The following is a 19,702-nucleotide window of genomic DNA, read 5'->3' as shown; positions in this document are numbered from 1 at the left end:
AAGAACAACTTAATAATACAAGAATTCTAAAGCAGTATTTCTTTACATGGTAATTCCATTTGGGAGGTTATACAAGAAGGAAATAATCTAAAAGGGAAAAAAACCTGTGTTTTCCAAAGATGTTTATTTGAAGGGTATTTAGAGCAGTGACAAATTAAAACAAACCCAAAACACTCAAAAACAGGGGACTGATGAAGAACATTGTGAGAAGTTGACACCATGAAATAACTGTAGAGCGGTGGTTTTCTAGCTCTGCATTAGGATTTCTTGGAGAGGATACTCAGGCTTCCTGGGGAGAGCTAGGGAAGTGGGTGTGTTTTTGGGGTGAGGCGGGAGGGGATTCCTTCACTGTAGGTCTAAGTAGCCAACCAGAGCAGCACTTCTTCTGTTTTTGTAAAATTCCACTCCAACCCCCAAAAGTTTGAGAGCCTCTAGAAACACACATGTAGTCCATATCTATAAAAATCTTATCAGGGTAGGGTTTTTAGTTTTATAAGTATATATATTTTACAGAATTGTTTTTCTACAAACCCAGCACACCTAGTCCCTGTCATTCAAAGGTAAACCACTTAGAGTTCCTGCCCTAGAGAACTCCATGTCTAGTGAAAGAGGCAAAATTTATACCGAGTGATGGGGATCATGTAAAAAGCACAAACATCTAGGTCAGGAGAACCAGGTATGAGTCCTGGCTCTGTCATTCAGTAGTGTTTTCTTGCAGGCAAGGGAATTAATCTCTGGTTTTCTTATCTGTAAAATGGGAACTGGCTGCTACCTTGCTGAATTGTTTCAAGGATTCAAGATAATGTAAGCTAAGCACCCAGCACAGTGACTGGCACTTTAAAGGATGAACTAATGAGAGCTGTGATTATTATCTTTATAATAATGATAAGTGCTTTAATCGCTGTATAATTTATGTAGAACTGCTGTAGAGGGACAAAGAACCAGGAGCCTTTAATAACTTAAAAGATTTCAGTAGGTGAAGAAGGAGAGGAGGGCATTCCAGAGAAAGGAAACTCCATAAACAAAAGAAGGATGATGTCTTTGGGGGATGATATCGTACAGATATATAGTATAGGATATATGAATGGCACAAAATCTGGCTGGCATAGATGTTCACTGGGTTTTTTTGTGGGCTCACTTATTAAGTGAATTTCAAGGTAGCGCTGATGAAGATTAAATGTTAAACTTTTTAATGAGCTATTCAAAATATCATTGATTTTAATTCTTCATACCATTTCTGTCACAGCCATAAACATTTAGAATTGATAGTATCTTGTATTAAGATTGCCTTTCATGTATATTAGTTTAATTTGCACAAATTCAATCTTATCAATACAACCAGAGGAATTTTTTTCTGTGATTAACAACAAATTAATAATGTAAACAAGACCAAGAACAAAATTATAATGGGTCAATAAGACATTGAGCTCTTGTGTACAAATGATCAGGTACTAATCCCAAATGAGCCTGGCTTTTCTTGAAGGTTGATGGAAATGGCCTGTATATCTCAAGATAACTTTATATACATTGTAAATTTATTTGAGATCCCAAAAGTAATATTTTCCTGAAAACACTGTGCAGTATAAATTGATCATCTCATGAATTGGTATGAACCCTTGAGCCTTTTTTTAGATTCTAATTATCTGTATGTTAATTAGGGTACAGGCTAAGCTGTTCTAACAGAGACCAAAAAGTGCAATGGTCCAAACAAGCCACTTCCACGTGTTTGCTTCTTTTTCACATCACAGTGCAGGGGTAGGTGGGCTGTCCAGCATGGGTGGGGAACACAGCTCCAGGCAGTCAGATAGGCGCCCAGGTTCCTTCCGTCTTGTTGCTCTTCCATCTCCGTGGATATCCTCATCTGCGTGATCTGAGCTGGCTCACATGACCATGTTTAAGTTCTAGCCTGTGGAAGAAGGAAAGAGAGAGAAGGGAATACACACCCAGTCACTTTAAGGGTAAAAAAGCAGACATTACACACACCGCTTCTGCTCACATCCCATTGCAAGAACTCAGTCTCACGGCTGCACCTTGCCTGGAGGGAGGCAGAAATCTATAGCTGGGTGTTCAGCTAAAACTCTGGGGGTTCTGTTTCTAAAAGGAAGAAGGGAGGATGGGTGGTGGGGGGTAGTTAGCAGTCTCAGCCACAATCTCTAGTCTCCAAACGAGTGGAAAGGAGGCTTTTATTTTGTAGGCTTAAAAATGGATTTTTGTTTCTCAAAACACAAAAAAATACAGCTTTGCTTGTTGTTTTATTTTGCGTCTCCCATTAAGGCGGCCTTGTTTGTAACCGGCAGTATATCTGTTTTTTCATCACAGGAGACTTAGCCAGAGGCCCACAACTGAAGAATTAGAGCAAAGAAATATCCTGAAGCGTGAGTATCCTGTACTACACAGCGAATTCCTCGTGTAACCATGAACAAGCTCCCTCTAGAGACAATCCATTTGTCAGCAGGGAACCTTAATATATGTATTCACGAATGACTGAAATGGCCCATTTAGATCACATTTTTATATAATTATTTATATCATTTTTAAAATAATTTCTTGAAGTTTGTGTTTCATTTTATGGCTTTGAGCCTGATATACCCCAGAGCAGTGTCATGGTTGTGACAGTTGTTTTTAAGAAAGATGAAATTTATTCCATGTATTCTTTCACCCAAATATTAAATAGAAGAAAATGCTCTAGTCTGCTTGCAACTAAATGTGAAAGAAAAGACCAAAAAATCCGCAAGGAAATAAATCAAACATTCCTATATTATTATTAATAATAGTTTGTTGCCAGGTTTAACAAATGACTCCATTTAAAACAGAATTATGGGAAAAGGAATTTTTCAATCCATTTCATTTTCCTTTGTTACGATAACTCTGTTTCCCTCTAGAGTTATTTATAATTTCTCAGCACTTAAGGAGTTCTCCATTCATTTTCCTACTTCATTTTCCCATTCTCTTTCCCCCTCTATTTTCTTGGACTTTACATTTTACTCATTGGTCTGGTCGTATTTACATTATTGGAGTTCATATGTTGAAGCTATAAAATGAGTAGAAGTGGTTTGTTGTGCTGTAGTGGATCGATGTGGTTACTAACCACAGTGAGTTAAATAATGGATATTTTTAAATTGAGCCTAGCTGTAGTTTGTTTTTTTTGTTTTGTTTTGTTTAAATTAATTAATTAATTTATTTATTTTTATGGCTGTGTTGGGTCTTCGTTTCTGTGCGAGGGCTTTCTCTAGTTGCGGCAAGCGGGGGCCACTCTTCATCGCGGTGCGCGGGCCTCTCACTATCGTGGCCTCTCTTGTTGCGGAGCACAGGCTCCAGACGCGCAGGCTCAGTAGTTGTGGCTCACGGGCCCAGCCACTCCGCGGCATGTGGGATTTTCCCGGACCGGGGCACGAACCCGTGTCCCCTGCATCGGCAGGCGGACTCCCAACCACTGCGCCACCAGGGAAGCCCCTAGCTGTAGTTTTATATATTATTAACCCAGTTTCAAAAGAGCTTTTTATTGTATGAACTATCAAAGAGCAGGGATGGGCAAAACTCCAGAGAGTACTATAATAGTAATGAGCCGCTGGCGTGCGGGAAATCTTTTTCAACCAGGCTTTTAGGGTCAAGTTGGCCTGTCTGGGTGATCCCCATTCTCCAAATGAGTTGTTTTCTTTCCTGAAGGAAAGAAAGATTTTAACAGCATATTTATACTGCAGTTGCTATTACTAAGACAACCGGACAATGAAGACTGAACAGTGGGATGAACTGCCAGTCTGTGGGGTTCTTTCCTTGCAAGGTTTTTTCTGGCCGTTTGTGAGCATAACTGGCATGGAACCCAAAGAAGAAGGACTTAAGTGACCATCAGTGTGTAGAAGAGCCAGTTTGGAGATGGGAAAAGTCATGGCTAGATACGAAAAAAAAAACCAAAACTGTGTTTAGCTTTCTGAGGAAGAATGAAAGCAGCATCTCATTTTGACAACAAAACCAAACCAAAAAGGCTCATGGTTTTTAATAATAGGTTCCTGGAAAATATTTGTGAATTAAATTGTAGATAAGCTCAAACGCAGTCCATAAGCTCCTAAAACACAGAGAGTGTATCTTATTGGTTGCCTGATGCAATACCTAGAAAAAAAGAAAGAGCGAATTCTGGGTAATTCTTTCCTGCTCCTGGGAGACAGACAGAGCCAAACCACATTGCTGTTTGGTTATTTGAGGAACTGTTTCATAGATTAGAAATTTATCGCACATTGATCTTAAGTGCTGTGTTGGCTTTTATACTCCATTTTCCTGGAGGTTGGGGAAAGAGTAGTGAAACGCCAAAGTCAACTTCAGATTTGACTCCAGCCTTTTTTTACTTCCTTCTTAGTTTGTCTAAATGTGCTTATGCTGGAAACAAAAGACATGTTTCCAGTCTGGAGAAGCTGATAACTGGCTTATGATCTCCTGACATAATGTATGGCCAAGGGAAGCAGAAAAGAGAACTGGTGGAGGTCACCCAAAACATTCTGCTGAGCAGTCCCAGGGAACTGGATGGCCAGAGCTGACAACACTTTATTCAGTTCCTCTTTGCTTCTGGGTTCTTCCACATAGATTACTCTTGTTTGTTTGTTTTATCTCCATCTTTTGTTCAAAAGCAATATGATTGTCTATTTGAAGAAAAGTCTGTGTGTGATGTGGTGTGATTTTTAAGGACACTTATTTAACGAGGTCATCTTTTCTTGACAGATTAGGAAACTAATTCACAGCATAAAACATTCAGCAGTTCTCAAATCCAAGCCTGTCACTAGTTTAATAAACATGAATCAAATGGCAGTCAATGCTGATAGCTTTAATTGGAGACCAAAGGACAAATTTCATTTCTTAGTATCTTTCCCAGTATCACACCTAATTTGATCTCTTTCCTATTTTAGTGCATCTAGGGTTTTTTAAAAAACATATATATTAAGTTAGATTTTAGAACTAGTTTCTTAATACTGTTAAAATAGAAAGCAAGTTTTGGTGCTTGCAGGATCAACTTTTGCTTATCAGGAAAAGAGATGTTCGTGGAACATCTTCTACAGGGTAGGGATAAAATATTCAGATCCTCTTATACTATTTAGCTAGGACCATAATTCCAGCTAAATCGTCATAGAGAAAACATGTATTAAGCCATTGAGTTCTGCATGTATTTTTCCCCAGTGTTTTGTTATGTAATTTTTTAAGCATACAGAAAAGCTGAAATAATTTTACAGTAATACCCATATACCTACTATCTTTATTCTACCATTAACATCTAACTTTATCACATATCTGTCCTTCCATGGAGCCATCTTATTTTTTGGATGTATTTCAAAGTAGGTTTATAAATGTATTTTCATTTCTTACTAACACCCATATGGAAACATATAAAACACAAAAAGTGAAACAATCCCACAAAAAAATGTTTGGCTATTTTTAATCCATCTTATCTGAGTTGGTGACTGAAGAATATAATACTCCAGTTGTTGGTACTTTGGTGCTTTTCTTTCTTCTCCTTTTCGCATCATCCGTGAAAGGCTCTGGGCAGCACTTGGCAGGCAGGTTTCTTGTAGTGCCCACTGCTGTTAAACTACGTGTATCGTTTGTATGCTTATGGCAAACGCTTTCCGTGGCTGTTCTGATACCCGCCCCTCTCTGCTCTGAGGAGTTACTGAGGGTGAGATTTGTCAGTGAGCCAGTCACTTCCTTCATGAGTATCCCTCCAGTCTGTTTAAAGTGACCAGACGTGCTTTCATCCTACTTTATAATTAGCCCTCTAATAATTTTTTTTTTAAAGTTCCAAAAACTCGGTGAATTTTTGTTTTGTTTTGTTCGTACTGCACGGCTTGTGGGATCTTAGTTCCCCCACCAGGAATCAAACCCAGGCCCTCAGCAGTGAAAGCACGGAGTCCTAACCACTGGACCGCCAGGGAATTCCCTTGGTGAATTTTTTAAAACCAAGTTTAAGGTTTAACCTTGACTCTTAGTAAAAGATTTAACAATGACTATTTAATAAGATTCCTAGGATCAGTCACGTTGGCCTTCCTCCACCTCTCACCCTCTTCCTCTAAGTTCTTTAGAGGCATAATTTCGAATATGGGAAATCTAAGGAAGTCAGTTCCTGATGTTAGAGAAGAATTCCCAATTGGTAAAATCCTGTTTATTTACAGTTGGCCCTTCTTTTTTTAAATATCACTGGCTGACACCTAGATGTGCAGTATGCTTCATAAAGCAAAATTATCTAATATTCTCTTCTAGGAAATTATGTTTTGTGTATTTCTTGAAAATTGGAGCATTTGTTAGCTTTGAGTCATATTAGATATCCAGTATTTTGTCTTTGGAAAGTACCTTTGAAAATGTAGCATAATCATTATATAGGAAGAATAACTGAAATGTTTTGACAATTATATTTTTCTTTTTATTAATATCATCAAAGGCCTGACCTTGTAAAGTCCTAGTTTGAATCACATGAACCACAAGTTTGGTGTTTGTCTATTATATATAATTTACAATCCACATGCCTTATCCAACTCACATAAAGTAATTATTTGGGACTTCCCTGGTGGCGCAGTGGTTAAGAATCTGCCTGCCAATGCAGGGGACACGGGTTCAAGCCCTGGTCCAGGAAGATTCCACATGCCTTGGAGCAACTAAGCCCGTGCACCACAACTACTGAGCCTGCGCTCTGGAGCCCGTGAGCCACAACTACTGAGCCTGCGTGCCACAACTACTGAGCCCGCGTACCTAGAGCCCATGCTCCACAACAAGAGAAGCCACCGCAATGAGAAGCCTGCGCACTGCAACCAAGAGTAGCCCCCGCTCACTGCAACTAGAGAAAGCCTGCACACAGCAACGAAGACCCAGTGCAGCCAAATAAATAAAATTAATTAATTAATTATTTTTTAAAAAAAAGAAAAGAGAGCAGCAGATGTCTGCCTGCATTCTGAGTCTCCCCACTTCCTTTAAAAAAAAAAAATAATAAAGTAATTATTTGACCCTAAGGATGTGTTTTAAGGATATCAAAGGATATATTGCAATATATTTTTTGAAGCAATTAGAAAAACTTACAGTATTTTCATAGGAAGAAATCTGAATTATAATCAAGTTTTGTTTGACACTCACAGGCACTTAATGAAAGCATACTAACTAGTTGTTTCTTGTCTTGCAGGGTAATTTCAGTTTACGTTCATTCTTTGTCTAAATAACCAGACTGATCATCCTCTTTCTTATAAATTAAAATTAGTATTTCAGAAGAATGTCAAAACTTTTCCCTGTCCAGATAAGGAAAATTAATAGAGAATTTAGCATGTTCAGCTAGCAAATACAGATGTTGCAAATATTGAATACTGATACTGTATTCACAATAAAAACAATCTTAGTGCTAAGAAGTCTGTTTGAATTTTAAAAGTAAATCTATCTGTTACAGAGGAGACTTTTCTTTTTCAGCCTTTTGGTTGAGCCCTTATACAGTGTGATTTTCCTTCAGTAGAATTCATAACAGCACTTTCTAAAAGATATTCTTTCGTAAGCATTGGTATCCAAGAATCTATGCTCACTTATCAAACAAAGTATGAGCTACAGGAACCAACAGAGAGAAGTTCATCAAATAGCAACCATTAAATGCTGAGCAGTGTTTATTTCTTTTAAAATTCTGGACATTTTTTTCTTAATTCCATCTGTTGGACTGCATTCATTTGAGTTGGCCTTTAAATTGTACTACTTGGTGAAGCACTAGAGAAAGAGAAGACTTTGGAAAGTTAGCATCACAAGAAAATAAATCATCTCCATCAACCATACACCATAAACCCATTCAGAACATTCTGGTTTGAAAGCAAAGTCCAAAGAAATGATTACATTCTGCTTCTGTGGAAACCAAAGCAGACAAATCAAGTATTTTGCTTGGATTTGAATGGAAATCAGCAACTCAGACATGCATCAGGTGGTTCTAATTTGTTCTTTTGATGTGATTCAGATTTTCACACAAAGGCCAGATCCAGTAGTAAGTTTTTATCTGAATTCTGATAAATTGTGCTTATAAAAGCCTATGAGATGATCAGCAATGAGAGGCTTTCACTGGAGTATGGGCACTCTTGTGGTTTTTTCAGAATAGAACAAGAAGTCAGGAAGCAAAAAGTTTTACAATTAGTAAATAAACCAATCCTATAAGGAAAAAAATAATATATCTGTAAATTAGTGATTGATTCTTCTGCAGAATCTTTCGATAACTTTTTAAAGATGTTGGTGGAGTGTTTGATCAATATCCGTGAAGTCAAATAACTGTGGCCTGAGCTACTTTTCTGATTGTATAATCTTTTATAGTAACTAAGTCTTCATGCCTTTCCTCCCCTTTCCCCCCAATTAATAAACAGAAAAGAATGAAGAAGAAGAGCAAGAAGCAAAAATGGAACTTAAACGCAGACTCAGCAGAAAGGTGATGAAATTATGATGGTTACTGAGCATGTGTATTTTGAGATATACTTCATTTTTAAAATGCAAATCCGTGCTTTACATGTAAATCTGATATTTAGGAATAATTATTCCTATTAGTCTACTGACTAATCACAGACATTAAAATCAGTGTAATGTTTACAATATGAATTATGTTTATATTAATGCATAATATGCTAATTTTGAAAAGTCGACAGTCAAAAGTTTTAAATTGCATTTGCCAATTATGAAAATAACATATAATCTGTGTGAAATTTTTTTTAAACGCCAGAAGGAACAAAAAAGACTAGAAAATCATGCAGACGTCTCCCATTCAGAGATAACCATTATTAACATTTCAATGTATAGTTTGTAAAAATGCTCACTGTTTCCATGCAGTTTTGGAAACACTGAATAAATACTTTGTTATTACTAAAGATTCTGAGCTGGGTGAGTAATTTACTAAGTGAACTTGATCATCCAGCTTGCCTGCTGCAGTGCTACCCAAATTGACAAATGGCTTACCTCCAAAACTCAGACCATTGTTTCTACCCATTTATGAAAATATAAATCTGATACCAGAGCCTTCGCTTTTTTCGGTAAGCGTTAAAATAATAATAATCTTTGGAAAAATTAAGCACTATCAGAGTTTGTATTTCATTATAAACACCTTGCTCAAGACCCTGGTGGGGGGCCTCCATCTCCCTGTGCTCAGGCAGGTCTGACCTGCCCCCCGTTGGCGTGTGCCTCAGGGACCCGCACTCGCCCGCAGTGCTGTGCACAGGGCCTCAGGTTGAGCTGAGAGGTGGCCGCTAGGCCTGGGCCCCCCTCTTCACCCGGTTCCCAGGCCCCACCCCCCATCCTGCCCAGGCCGGGGTGGGGGGCCCTCTCGGGGGTAGGGTCCTAGCCCCGAGGCCTCTCTGTGGCTGCCCAGGGTAGGGATCTAATTTATTTATTTATTGCCTGGCCTGTGTGCTCCACGGGGTGGCGGCCAAGTCAGCTGTCCCCCACTCCCAGCCACTGGAGCAGAGTTTCATGAGTTTCCCCCCACCCCGCAGGGACACACGGTGTGTCTGAAGGTGTGCGGGAGGACGGTGAGGGGGAGATGGCAGGAGAGGGAAGGTGACCCTGAGGGCGAGGGCCACAGATGCACACAGCTGCTGCAGGGGTGGGGTCTGGGGCAGAGGGCGTGGCCAGCTCGCCCCTCCCCGCGGTCCTGGGGTGGCCGCCCGCCCACGCACGCACGCACGCACGCTGCTCCCGTCCTGCGTCGCTGGCCTGCACACGTCTGCCCTGTAGATACTGTATGGAGCTGGAGCGTCGTCCAGATAGTTAATAGAGCTGCTTCTGTGTAAATGCTATTTTAAACACTAAAAAGCATTTAATTTTATGGGAAAAAAAAAAAAAAACACCTTGCTCAGTAATTCTTCAGATATACCGTTCACAGCTGGATAAGGCAGGAGGAGTAAAATATGACATCTGCAGCAAAGAGTGTGATCTGACCCACATTTATTTGGGCTGGCTGGGGAGTTCACAGCCAAAACATTCCAAGGCAGAAAGAAGCAGCACTCCATTCCCATGGAAATGTTGGAGACTGTATTTTGAGAGGTTTTGGTTTTGATTTTTAGAGAAAAATAGCCTTTATTCATCTCTTTTTTTCCTCAAAGATCCCAAACATCAAACAATAATCAAGTTAAAAAAGACACTATAAACTGAATTTCTTGAGATGGCTCTTCTAGCAATTCAATGGCCATTAAGTTACCAGCTACAGATAAGCGGTAATCCCTCCTCCTTGCTCCAGCTCACCCCTGTCATACATATAGTCTTTTCTTAATCCAGTTGGGTCCTTCTGGGAGACAACAGAGCTGCCCTACCCCCACTAGCCTGTACCACACAGAGCTCCCTGCCATAGGTGCAAAATATTCCATAGCACTAATAGCTACCCCGTAACTGGCACAGCCCTGAAGGGCAAGACTAGATGGAGAACTTCTGACCTCTGTGACCATTGGTCACTTGCATTTTGGGAAGTCCCCAGAAGCAAGGGTTTCTCTACCTTCTTAACCCTACCTGCCCTAGAGAGGCAGTAAGAAGCTAGCAGTATAGATAGGACAGTAACTGAGAGTGTAACAGAACCACTTAGATTTTTCCTCCCTTTGTCCATCACCTACCAGGGCTTTATGAAGATAGAAGGAGCCGCCGTTGCCATATCCCTTGTCAAGTTGGCTCAGGGTGTAGACCCAGTCCTAAGAATCCTTGAATGCCTTGAATGTTAGAGCATTGACAGTTCAGCCTCTGGTTTTACTCAAGAGGAAACCAAGGAAAGGGGAGATTTTTGACCACAGAAACATCAGTTTTTGCTTGTTTGTTTGTTTGTTTTGTGAGAGTGCTTGATTTTTCCAAAAATTGAACCCATGCAAATAAGGAATGCCTCCAAAGAGGACCACTTAAACCATGGATAGTCTGGCTGTATATAGAGTATATGTATGGAGAGAAAAATACTGAAAATGGACCCGATGGGTAAAACATAGGCCTGGGTCTACCTGTCTGACAATACTGTGACACCTCCCAACTGAGAAAGGCCACAAAAGCATGAAACTTAATAGCGGACAGTAGATGATGCCTGTTCAACCAGGGGCCAAGTTTCTTTAGTCTCTCAGGACAATCTCTCTCTGTTCTTGGGCTTGAGAAAGGACCATGAGAGGAAAACAAATACACACAGGGCAGGGTAGATTAAATATAACCATAAATTTGAATTTGACAAAAACCACAGGGGGACTCCAAGCTATTAGAAGTGTCTTAAGGTTGCAGCTGGGTTTAAGCAGTTGTGGCCTCACTGAAGTGCAGTTTTCCAGTGCGTCCCCCCTCCTCATTGCTGCATATCGGCTTTTCTGGCCAAGGGTAAATGTCAGATCTGGACCTGTGTCCTTAGACTCTCACGGAAGACTGCCATAGGCACACCCTTCACTGGACCATTCCTTTGTTGTAACTTTGTGCATTTCTGAATATGCAGGTTTAATATAGTAGGAACAGAGATTTTTATTCTCATTTCTACAAGTTGTAGGGCTTTTGTCTTGATAATTCAATCTTCAAACCAGCCATCCCCTATCTGGATTACTATTGTGTCTGTCCCCCGTGTCAGAGATGACAGGCACCTTTATCACAATGCCAGACAAGGTGGGGAAAATAGCATAATGCAAATGGTTGCTAAAGACTGTGACCTATCTAACAATGGTGATTTTTATAGTTGCAAAATTAGGGCACACTGCTTTCTAGTTCTCATTAGAAACTCCCAAGATGCTGCTGCCTTTTTTTTTTTTTTTTTTTAAATATCTGAAAGTGACCTTATGTAACCATAACTTTGAAGTACTCTATAGAAAACGTGCCACCATGAGGCTGTAAATGGTTTACTGAACTCATCCCTATCCTCCTGCAGCTCAGCCTGAGACCCACAGTGGCAGAGCTGCAAGCTCGAAGGATCCTGCGGTTTAATGAGTATGTAGAAGTCACCGATTCACCTGACTATGATCGCCGGGCAGACAAGCCCTGGGCCAGGTTAACACCTGCAGACAAGGCAAGACCTCAGTGGCTTGAGCCATGATTTTATTTATGTATGTTTTTATTGTTTTTCTAAAAGCTCCAATACCTACTTACTGCCTACTTAGTCACCTTAGGAGACTAGGTATTACCAAATATCCCAATAATTTTCTGCCTTTGATTATTTAAGACACTTAGTTGATACATTTAATAATATCAACATATTTCTTTCAATTAAGTCTCAGAAAAAACTTGTTCTTTGTTACCATATAACCTGCCTGCATTCATACCTGGATTGGGGTGGGGGGCATGTTTCCCACAGCCATGATTTATCCTTACTCGTAGAAAATACAACTTATACAAGTTACTCTTTTAAAGGGATACGTTAACGGCGGAAAAGGTATCGATCTCTAATGAAGGCTGGCACACTTTTTCTATAAATGGCCAGAAAGTAAATATTTTAGGCTTTGTGGGCCGTCCAGTCTTTGTTGCAGTGGCTCAGCTTTGCCTTTGTAGCAGGAAAGCAGCCATAGACAATGTGTAAGTGAATGGATGTATATGTGGTCCAATAAAACTATATTTATAAAAACAGATGGGGGTGGTGGTGGGATGAATTGGGAGATTGAGATTGACAGTATATATACTAATATGTATCAAATAGATAACTAATGAGAACCTGCTGTATAGCACGGGGAACTCTACTTCACAGTAGAAACTAACACAACATTGTAAAACAACTATACCCCAATAAAAATAAATAAATAAATTAAACCAGATGATGGGCCACATTTGGCCTATGGGTCATGGTTTACCAACACTTAATCTATATCATGGCTCACAGTTCAGGATAACTGAAATATATAGAGGGTTCCATCATGAAGAAAGACTAATTATTTTATGAGTACCATGGTTACATAAAGAATTTTGCCAACCATTTGTTTGTTCTTAAATTCTTCACTTTACAATTTTCCTGATCTCCCAAATAATGGTTTCTAATTTTTTGTCTCTAAGCAAAATTCCATATTGAGTAATCTCATGCCACACCCAGCCTTAAAGCTAGAACTAGGTATTTAGTTACACTCTGTGCTGATGCCCTCTAATAGGAGATTTCATTCTGTAGAGCACCTACTATGTGTCAAGCTCATATTGGAGATATAGATTCAGTAATTATTAGCTCATAAGAAGAAATGAAAACTAGAAAGGAGTAAGATTACAAAGGAAGAATGTGCAGAATGGAAACAGAAGGGAAGGAGGCTGGGAATAGAGCCCGAGAAACCCAACACGAAGAGACATTAGAAAAACACTGAAAAGAAATGTCTGTGAGATGGGGAAAGAGAAGATGTAGCCCGGCAGCCTAGAAAGGGGAGTGTCAGCTCACAAGTGGTTAGTAACATAGTGAAAGGAGGCATTTTAGCTGACTGACTGTGGTGGGGACCATGAGAATAAAACACAACCTCAAGAGTCTCGCTGTGAAGAAGAGGTATGATAAGGTAGTCACTTGAGGGAAAATGATTGTGGAGGCTGAAAGCTTGAGTGAGTAGAATTGGAAAATAAGAATATCAAGGGAGTGATTTTTTAATTTATGGGAAATACCTGAGCAATCTTTTATGCCATGAGGAAGGAGCCAAAAGAAAGGGAAAGTTTGCCTATATAGGAGAAAAAGTCAGTAAGTGATAGAGTAGGGCATAATCAATGGTGCAGCAGGTCAAGGATTATGCAGAAAAGGCAAGGAGGAAACCCTTGAGGTTGGGATGGAGAACACAGGCTGAGGAATGTGCCCTGAAAAAGGAGGCTTCCCCCAGGCAGGTGAAATCCCTCAGATCGAGGGCAGCCATGAGGGCGTGAAGAAGACTGTGATACTCAGGTCGTGGGGCAAGCTTACCATCAGTCAATACCACGTTTCCTGTAGGAAATAGCAAGTTTATGTGTTACCAAGAATTGCCTGTAAACTACTTAATGTGATTTCTTGCCCTTAGGCAAGAGCGACTCAGGTCAGTCAGTGTTATTCAGCTGACAAATGGGCTGCTCTGGAGGGTCCTAGGTGGCTTGTTTACATATCTGGTGTCTTGGTGAGGATGGCTCAGAGGCTAGGCTTATTAGCAGCTGGGCTCAGCCGGGGCTGTCCACCAAAGCACCGACATATGGCCTCTTCAGCATGGTGGCCTCAGAGTTGTCAAACTTCTTACATGGCGGCTGGCTTGTCCCAGAGCAAGTGCCCCGAGAGAACCAGGTAAAAGTTGCATGGCCTTATCTGACCCAGCTTTAGAAGGCACCCAGCCTCGCTTCCACCACATTCTGTTAAGTTCCAGGCAAGTCATCAGGTCAGCTCAGATTCAAGGGAAGAGGAATTAGCTCTGCCTTTCAGTGGGGGAGTGGTGGCAAGGTCATATTGCAGAAGAAATGTGAGCTGGAGTTATTATTGCTGCCATCTTTGGAAAATGCAGTCTGCCATATCCACCATTCCCAGTTATCACGTTACTCAAACGTTGAATTTCAGAAAGGCAGGTAGGGCGTGGCCAGGTAAATGATTAAAATCAGAGTAAGTGCAAAGTATACAAGCAGTGAGAGTCTAAATGATTAACCACCCTCATATGGAAACTACATCTTCCATACTCTAGAAATAGTCCTTCCTAACTCTTGTCTGTTGGTGGAAGGTAAAGTTTGTCCACCTCTAGCTATAACAGAGAGGATTTTTCTTTTTAATTTTGTGTTGAAACAAAAATAGATTTTTGTGCTGGACTTCTAGGCTGCAGGGGAGATGTACTTGGTCGAGTTTTCTTCTACAGGATTAATGTCTCTTCACGAGTAATTTGAAGGCACATGACTTTCACATCTCCCCTGCAGATGGAACCCTGAGCCCCAGAGCACAGCCAGAGGCCCTCCCTACTCACATCTGAGTTTCATTTTCTCCCTTTGGCATTGTCTCTCCCATTAACCCTGAGACTTTTGAAGGTCTAAAGGACTGCATTTTTAGAACCCGATTTGTATTGTAGGTTTTTTCTCCTCGAAGAAAAATAAGAATAATTTCTTTTAGAAAGAAAAAAATGTTGTATACTTTTAAAAGATAGAAAATAGAAAAAAGGCAACAATGTAAAATGCTTTTAATGTATAGTACTTTGTATATACACAAGTGACTTGTGTTTATTGGCAAAAATCAGAATATTCAAAAATACATGAAGAGGAAGTAATAATTACAGTGCACATCAATGCATGGTATTTTTAAGAATTTCTAAAAATACTGTTTTCAACCTAACACTGAAAAAAATAATCTGTTTTCTCTAGATGTTAAAAGATTTGTATAATGTAATGTTATTGCCCAGAGATACTAAAACTATCAATAGTCTTAGTATATATTTTATTTTAGAATGAAAACCCATGCTAATCATTATTATCGTAACAAGCATTTCTGGATTTCTGTTGCTTTTTACTTTAAAATATTCATAATATATGACGATAAGATTTATAATAATGTATTTTTTCAATAAGTTAATCAATATAAAAACCTATAATTTACCTTTATATTAAAAAAGAGTTTTACTTTTTAACTTTTGAACTATATATCCCATTTAAAGAAAAAAAACTATTGAAAGTAAATATTTCTACCTCTGCTTTCAAAATAAACACTGAACTTCCTGCCAGCCTAAAGGAGCCATCCTTCTCTCTCTTTTCTTAGCCCCACTAAGATACCACTTTGCATTTAAAAATTTTTTTGAACTTCAAATGTAAAGAAAAGGGGTCAGTAGCCAATTAGTCAATAACCAATCAATGCCCATTCTGTGAAAACACTGTGCTGGGTATTCTGGGGAATCTCATAGACCTGGTAGTCTTGTTAAACTGCCCAAAATGGGAAAGAGAAGTAGTGGGGAAAATGCATTATTAGTTGTGAACTTGATTGAGCTTAAATCACCTTTAACATAGAATTTTTAATTTTAGAATATCTGTGCTTGGGTAGAGCACTAGAAACAGATACACATATAGTAAGATATCTGTGGCCTCTATAAGATATATATGGCCTATATAGATATCTGTGCTGGAGTAGATGAGCCCTAAGGTGACAAGTAGAGCCAGAGAAGGCCATCAACTTGGCTTGAAGACCAAAGCGCCCACAGCAGTTGCCATCTCCCTGGGGTAAGCCGTGGAAGTTCCATGTAGAGAGGAGAGGGCAGGCTGTAGAGCAGGGAGCTTCTGGGTTTGATTCCTACTTGGCCACTTGGTAGATGTTTGACCTTGGCCAAGTCATTTAACTTGGGTTTCCTCACTAGTAAAATAGAGCTAATTATATCTATCCTGAGAATTTAGTAGATTATCTATAGAGTTCCAGCTCATCAATAAATGATAGCTCTTACCAGTATTACTTTCATGGTCAGGCTTGATAGTCTAAGCTTTGTTCCCCATTGGTGACATTTTCATTACTCATTGAAGCCTCAGTTTACAGTCTAGTCTAAATTTATCCAATGAAAGAGAATCCAGAATTTTTCAGATGATACATGGGTTTGTCCAAGTTACTCAGTAGTCATTTATTAAAACCCTTTTAATATATTAAATATTGTCTTAGATACTGGGGACATAAAGATGAATAGAACATACCACCCTCCCAGGAATGCACTGTCTAAATAGGTCCTAGGGAAGACTGAGATTTTAATTCCATACAGAGATGTTCTTTGGCTTATTCATGGTTGCCCAGGCAGCAGAGAGTACACTTATCTAACCATGGCGTTGAGCTTGATGAGTAGTCAAGAAATCCCCTCCATGTTAAACATCAGATTTTTATCAAAGAAATAAGCAAAGACATCGAAACGATGGGAGTTCTAGTTAATCCTCATAGCTCAGGTTATTTGAGAAGGCAGCAAGTCCATATATTCAACAAATCACCTCTTGCTTCCAGCCAGGCTCACCCCTGAGCTGACTGGGAGTGATAAGCAGACCTTCCATCACCAGTCATCACGAGTCAATCTTAAACTTAGTTCCAGTCATTTTTGTTTCCTTTTTCCTTTCTATAATTCTCATGCTACCAAACAACACTACATAGTTGGTGCCAGTACTATCTCTTGTGGACTTGTTTTGTTTCTGTCTTAGAAATACCTAGTCTTGGCTGAATGACTCCCCATTGTTGACCCAACTCAGCACCATTCAGACTTCAATCCCACTACATCAGCCTACGTCTTTCTATCCCATTATCTTTCAAAAAAATATCAGTCCCATTTACACTTATGTGAAGAGTTATTAGACTTAAACTCTGGTCTCGTTTGTATAGAAGGGAGTTAAGATTATTGTACATGTATTTCCCTAACATAAAGGGTATTTAATTACTTTTTGCCTCTCAAAACTCTCTCAGGAAACCTTCTCTTTAAATAGTAAGAAGGGGACTTCCCTGGTGGTCCAGTGGTTAAGACTCCACACTTCCACTGCAGGGGGCGCAGGTTCGATGCCTGGTCAGGGAACTAAGTTCCCGCATGCTGCACAGTGCGGCCAAATAAATAAATAAATAAATATAAAAATAAATAAATACATAGTAAGAGGAAATACTCTTGGAATAAAACTGCGGTCTTCAGTGAATTTTTAAAATGAGTATTGCATTTCTTTAACTGCCTATAATCACATCTTCCTGATATATATATTCAAACAACCAGCCCCTGTAATTTCACATCACATTCATTGCCTATAACTGACTCATCATTTCTAATTACAAGCTAGCACACACAACATGGAGATCTGAGACAATTATCTGGATGACTTAGGCCCAGAAGCTCATTTTATTGGAAAGAGCATGGGACTTGAAGTAAGAAGGCCTATCTAGCACCATACGAAGTCACTATAGTATTACTGACTGTATCCCCTGTGCTATACATTACATTCATATGACTTATTTATTTTGTAACTAGAAGTTTGTACCTCTTAATCTCTCTCACCTATTTTACTCATCCCTCTGCTACACCCCTCCCACCCCCGGCGACCACCAGTTTTTTCTCTGTATCTGTAAGTCTGTTTCTGTTTTGTTATGTTTGTTCATTTGTTTTTTAGATTCCACATATAAATGAAATCATATGGTATTTGTCTTTCTCTGTCTGACTTATTTTATTTAACATAATACCCTCTAGGTCCATCCATGTTGTTGCAAATGGCAAGATTTCATTCTTTTTTATGGCTGAGTAATATTCCATTGTATATATGCACCACATCTTCTTTATCCATTCATCTGTCAATGGGCACTTGGGTTGATTAAGGAAGACTTTTTGATAGATATTAATTGGTGATGAATATAGAGAGTTTTTGCTATTTTAGCTGGGTATCAGCCAGATACTGGTTCTGGGTATCAATTTTTACAGTGAGTGAAACAAAGTATCCTCACTGTTGATCTCACTTGTGAAACAAGATATATAGTCTTATCACAGGGAACTTGGGCCCAGAAATATTTCTGTACTTGATTCATCCTCTTCCAAAAAACCATTAGCAAGAACCACTGCCACAGTCCCCAGCCTCAGGTTCCTCATAGAAACTACAGGGGCTGAGGAATATATTTGGAGAGACAAACAATCTACGACTATAGGATTTAAACATAACATTGAAAGCAGCATTGGGGAAAAGCTTGTATATTGTAGAGTGATAGCTAGTGATGGGAGAAAGCCAGAGAGAGGCCTCAAGGCTTTCTTCTGTCTTTTTCCTTTTCTAAAATACATCATTTTCCAACCACAAAGTAGATTTTCTTATCTCTCTGTAAAGCCATTCTCTGTGGTTTGTAATGTCATTCTGTTTCAGCTGAAGAGTCCATTTCTCAGAGGTTATGGGGATGCTTTTATTAGTTATTTTTTCATTTACATGAGGAAAAACTTCTTCCTAGAAAAATTAGGAAATAAAGATAAGCACATAGTTGAAACCGAAAAACCATCCATGATCCAGCCAGTATTGTTAATACATAACTAATGTTAACATTTTGATGAGTATCTCAGGTTTTCAACCTGAAAGGACATAGCATCTCTTCCAACCCCAGCATGTACATGACATGGATTATGTGTTCAATAAATAGTAATAGTAATAGGATTCTACTTGATATTTTCTTTGAGTGGCTTGAAGTGTTGTGCTGAAATTTTTAATTCTAATTGTCTAAACTTTCAATATAAAAGAATAAATAGCAATTGCCTTCTCTGTAGCCCTGTGGCAGCTCGTCAAAGCCATGTTGCTGTGGGTGGTATGACATGCAGAACTTTCATAGGAAAATGATATTGTTTCTCAAAAAAAATCTCATGACCTGTGCTATCCTTGTGGTCATCGAGGATGGGGGATGTGGGTGACTCATAGACCAGGCCCCAGGGTGAGTTTGGCAAAGGCCTCCTTCATCTCTGCCTTGTCAATGTCACCTGAAGGAAATCTGTCCGGGTTTTTGTTTGGCTGTAGTATAGACATTTCATTTGTCATACCTTTACCTAGTAGAAATTAGAAATGCCTTTCTCCAAGACATTTCATCAAAGAATGTCTGCTTCATTGATACTATGTATACTGAGGAAATATGTGATCTAAATCACAATTCAGTGTATCTATTTTTTCCTATTCAGGCAGCAATAAGGAAAGAGCTAAATGAATTTAAAAGTACAGAAATGGAAGTTCATGAAGAGAGTCGACAGTTTACCAGGTAGGTAAACAAAATGCAGTTGAGCAAATTAAAAATGAGTAAGATGGTAAATTTTATGTTACATGTATTTCATCACAATTAAAAATTTTTTAAAAATATAGTTTAACACAACACCATCTAGCGAACATTTCT

The 19,702-nt window shown here is 39.2% G+C and overlaps 1 protein-coding gene across 8 annotated transcripts in view; it reads left to right on the top strand.

The window, feature by feature from the left end:
* Window positions 1-19,702, top strand: part of PHACTR2 (phosphatase and actin regulator 2) — a gene marked incomplete at its 3' end in the record, with an annotated part of 263,313 nt that overhangs the window by 231,800 nt on the left and 11,811 nt on the right. For 4 of the 8 annotated variants that reach the window (XM_082405470.1, XM_082405469.1, XM_082405472.1 and 1 more), the window contains 4 exons: window positions 2,320-2,375; window positions 8,352-8,413; window positions 11,843-11,980; window positions 19,494-19,570. In XM_082405470.1, coding sequence (XP_082261596.1) covers window positions 2,320-2,375; window positions 8,352-8,413; window positions 11,843-11,980; window positions 19,494-19,570 — 333 coding nt within the window. Of the gene's footprint in view, window positions 1-2,319; window positions 2,376-8,351; window positions 8,414-11,842; window positions 11,981-19,493; window positions 19,575-19,702 lie in introns of those variants that run through there. The other 4 variants (XM_082405471.1, XM_082405473.1, XM_082405475.1 and 1 more) reach the window with 1 other exon arrangement.

The sequence above is a fragment of the Balaenoptera borealis genome, assembly GCF_965194805.1.
Source record: "Balaenoptera borealis genome assembly, chromosome: 9".
In the NCBI taxonomy this organism is placed as follows: Eukaryota; Metazoa; Chordata; class Mammalia; order Artiodactyla; family Balaenopteridae; genus Balaenoptera; species Balaenoptera borealis.
Note: the sequence above shows the minus strand (reverse complement) of the source record. Positions and strands in the feature narration are given on the sequence as shown.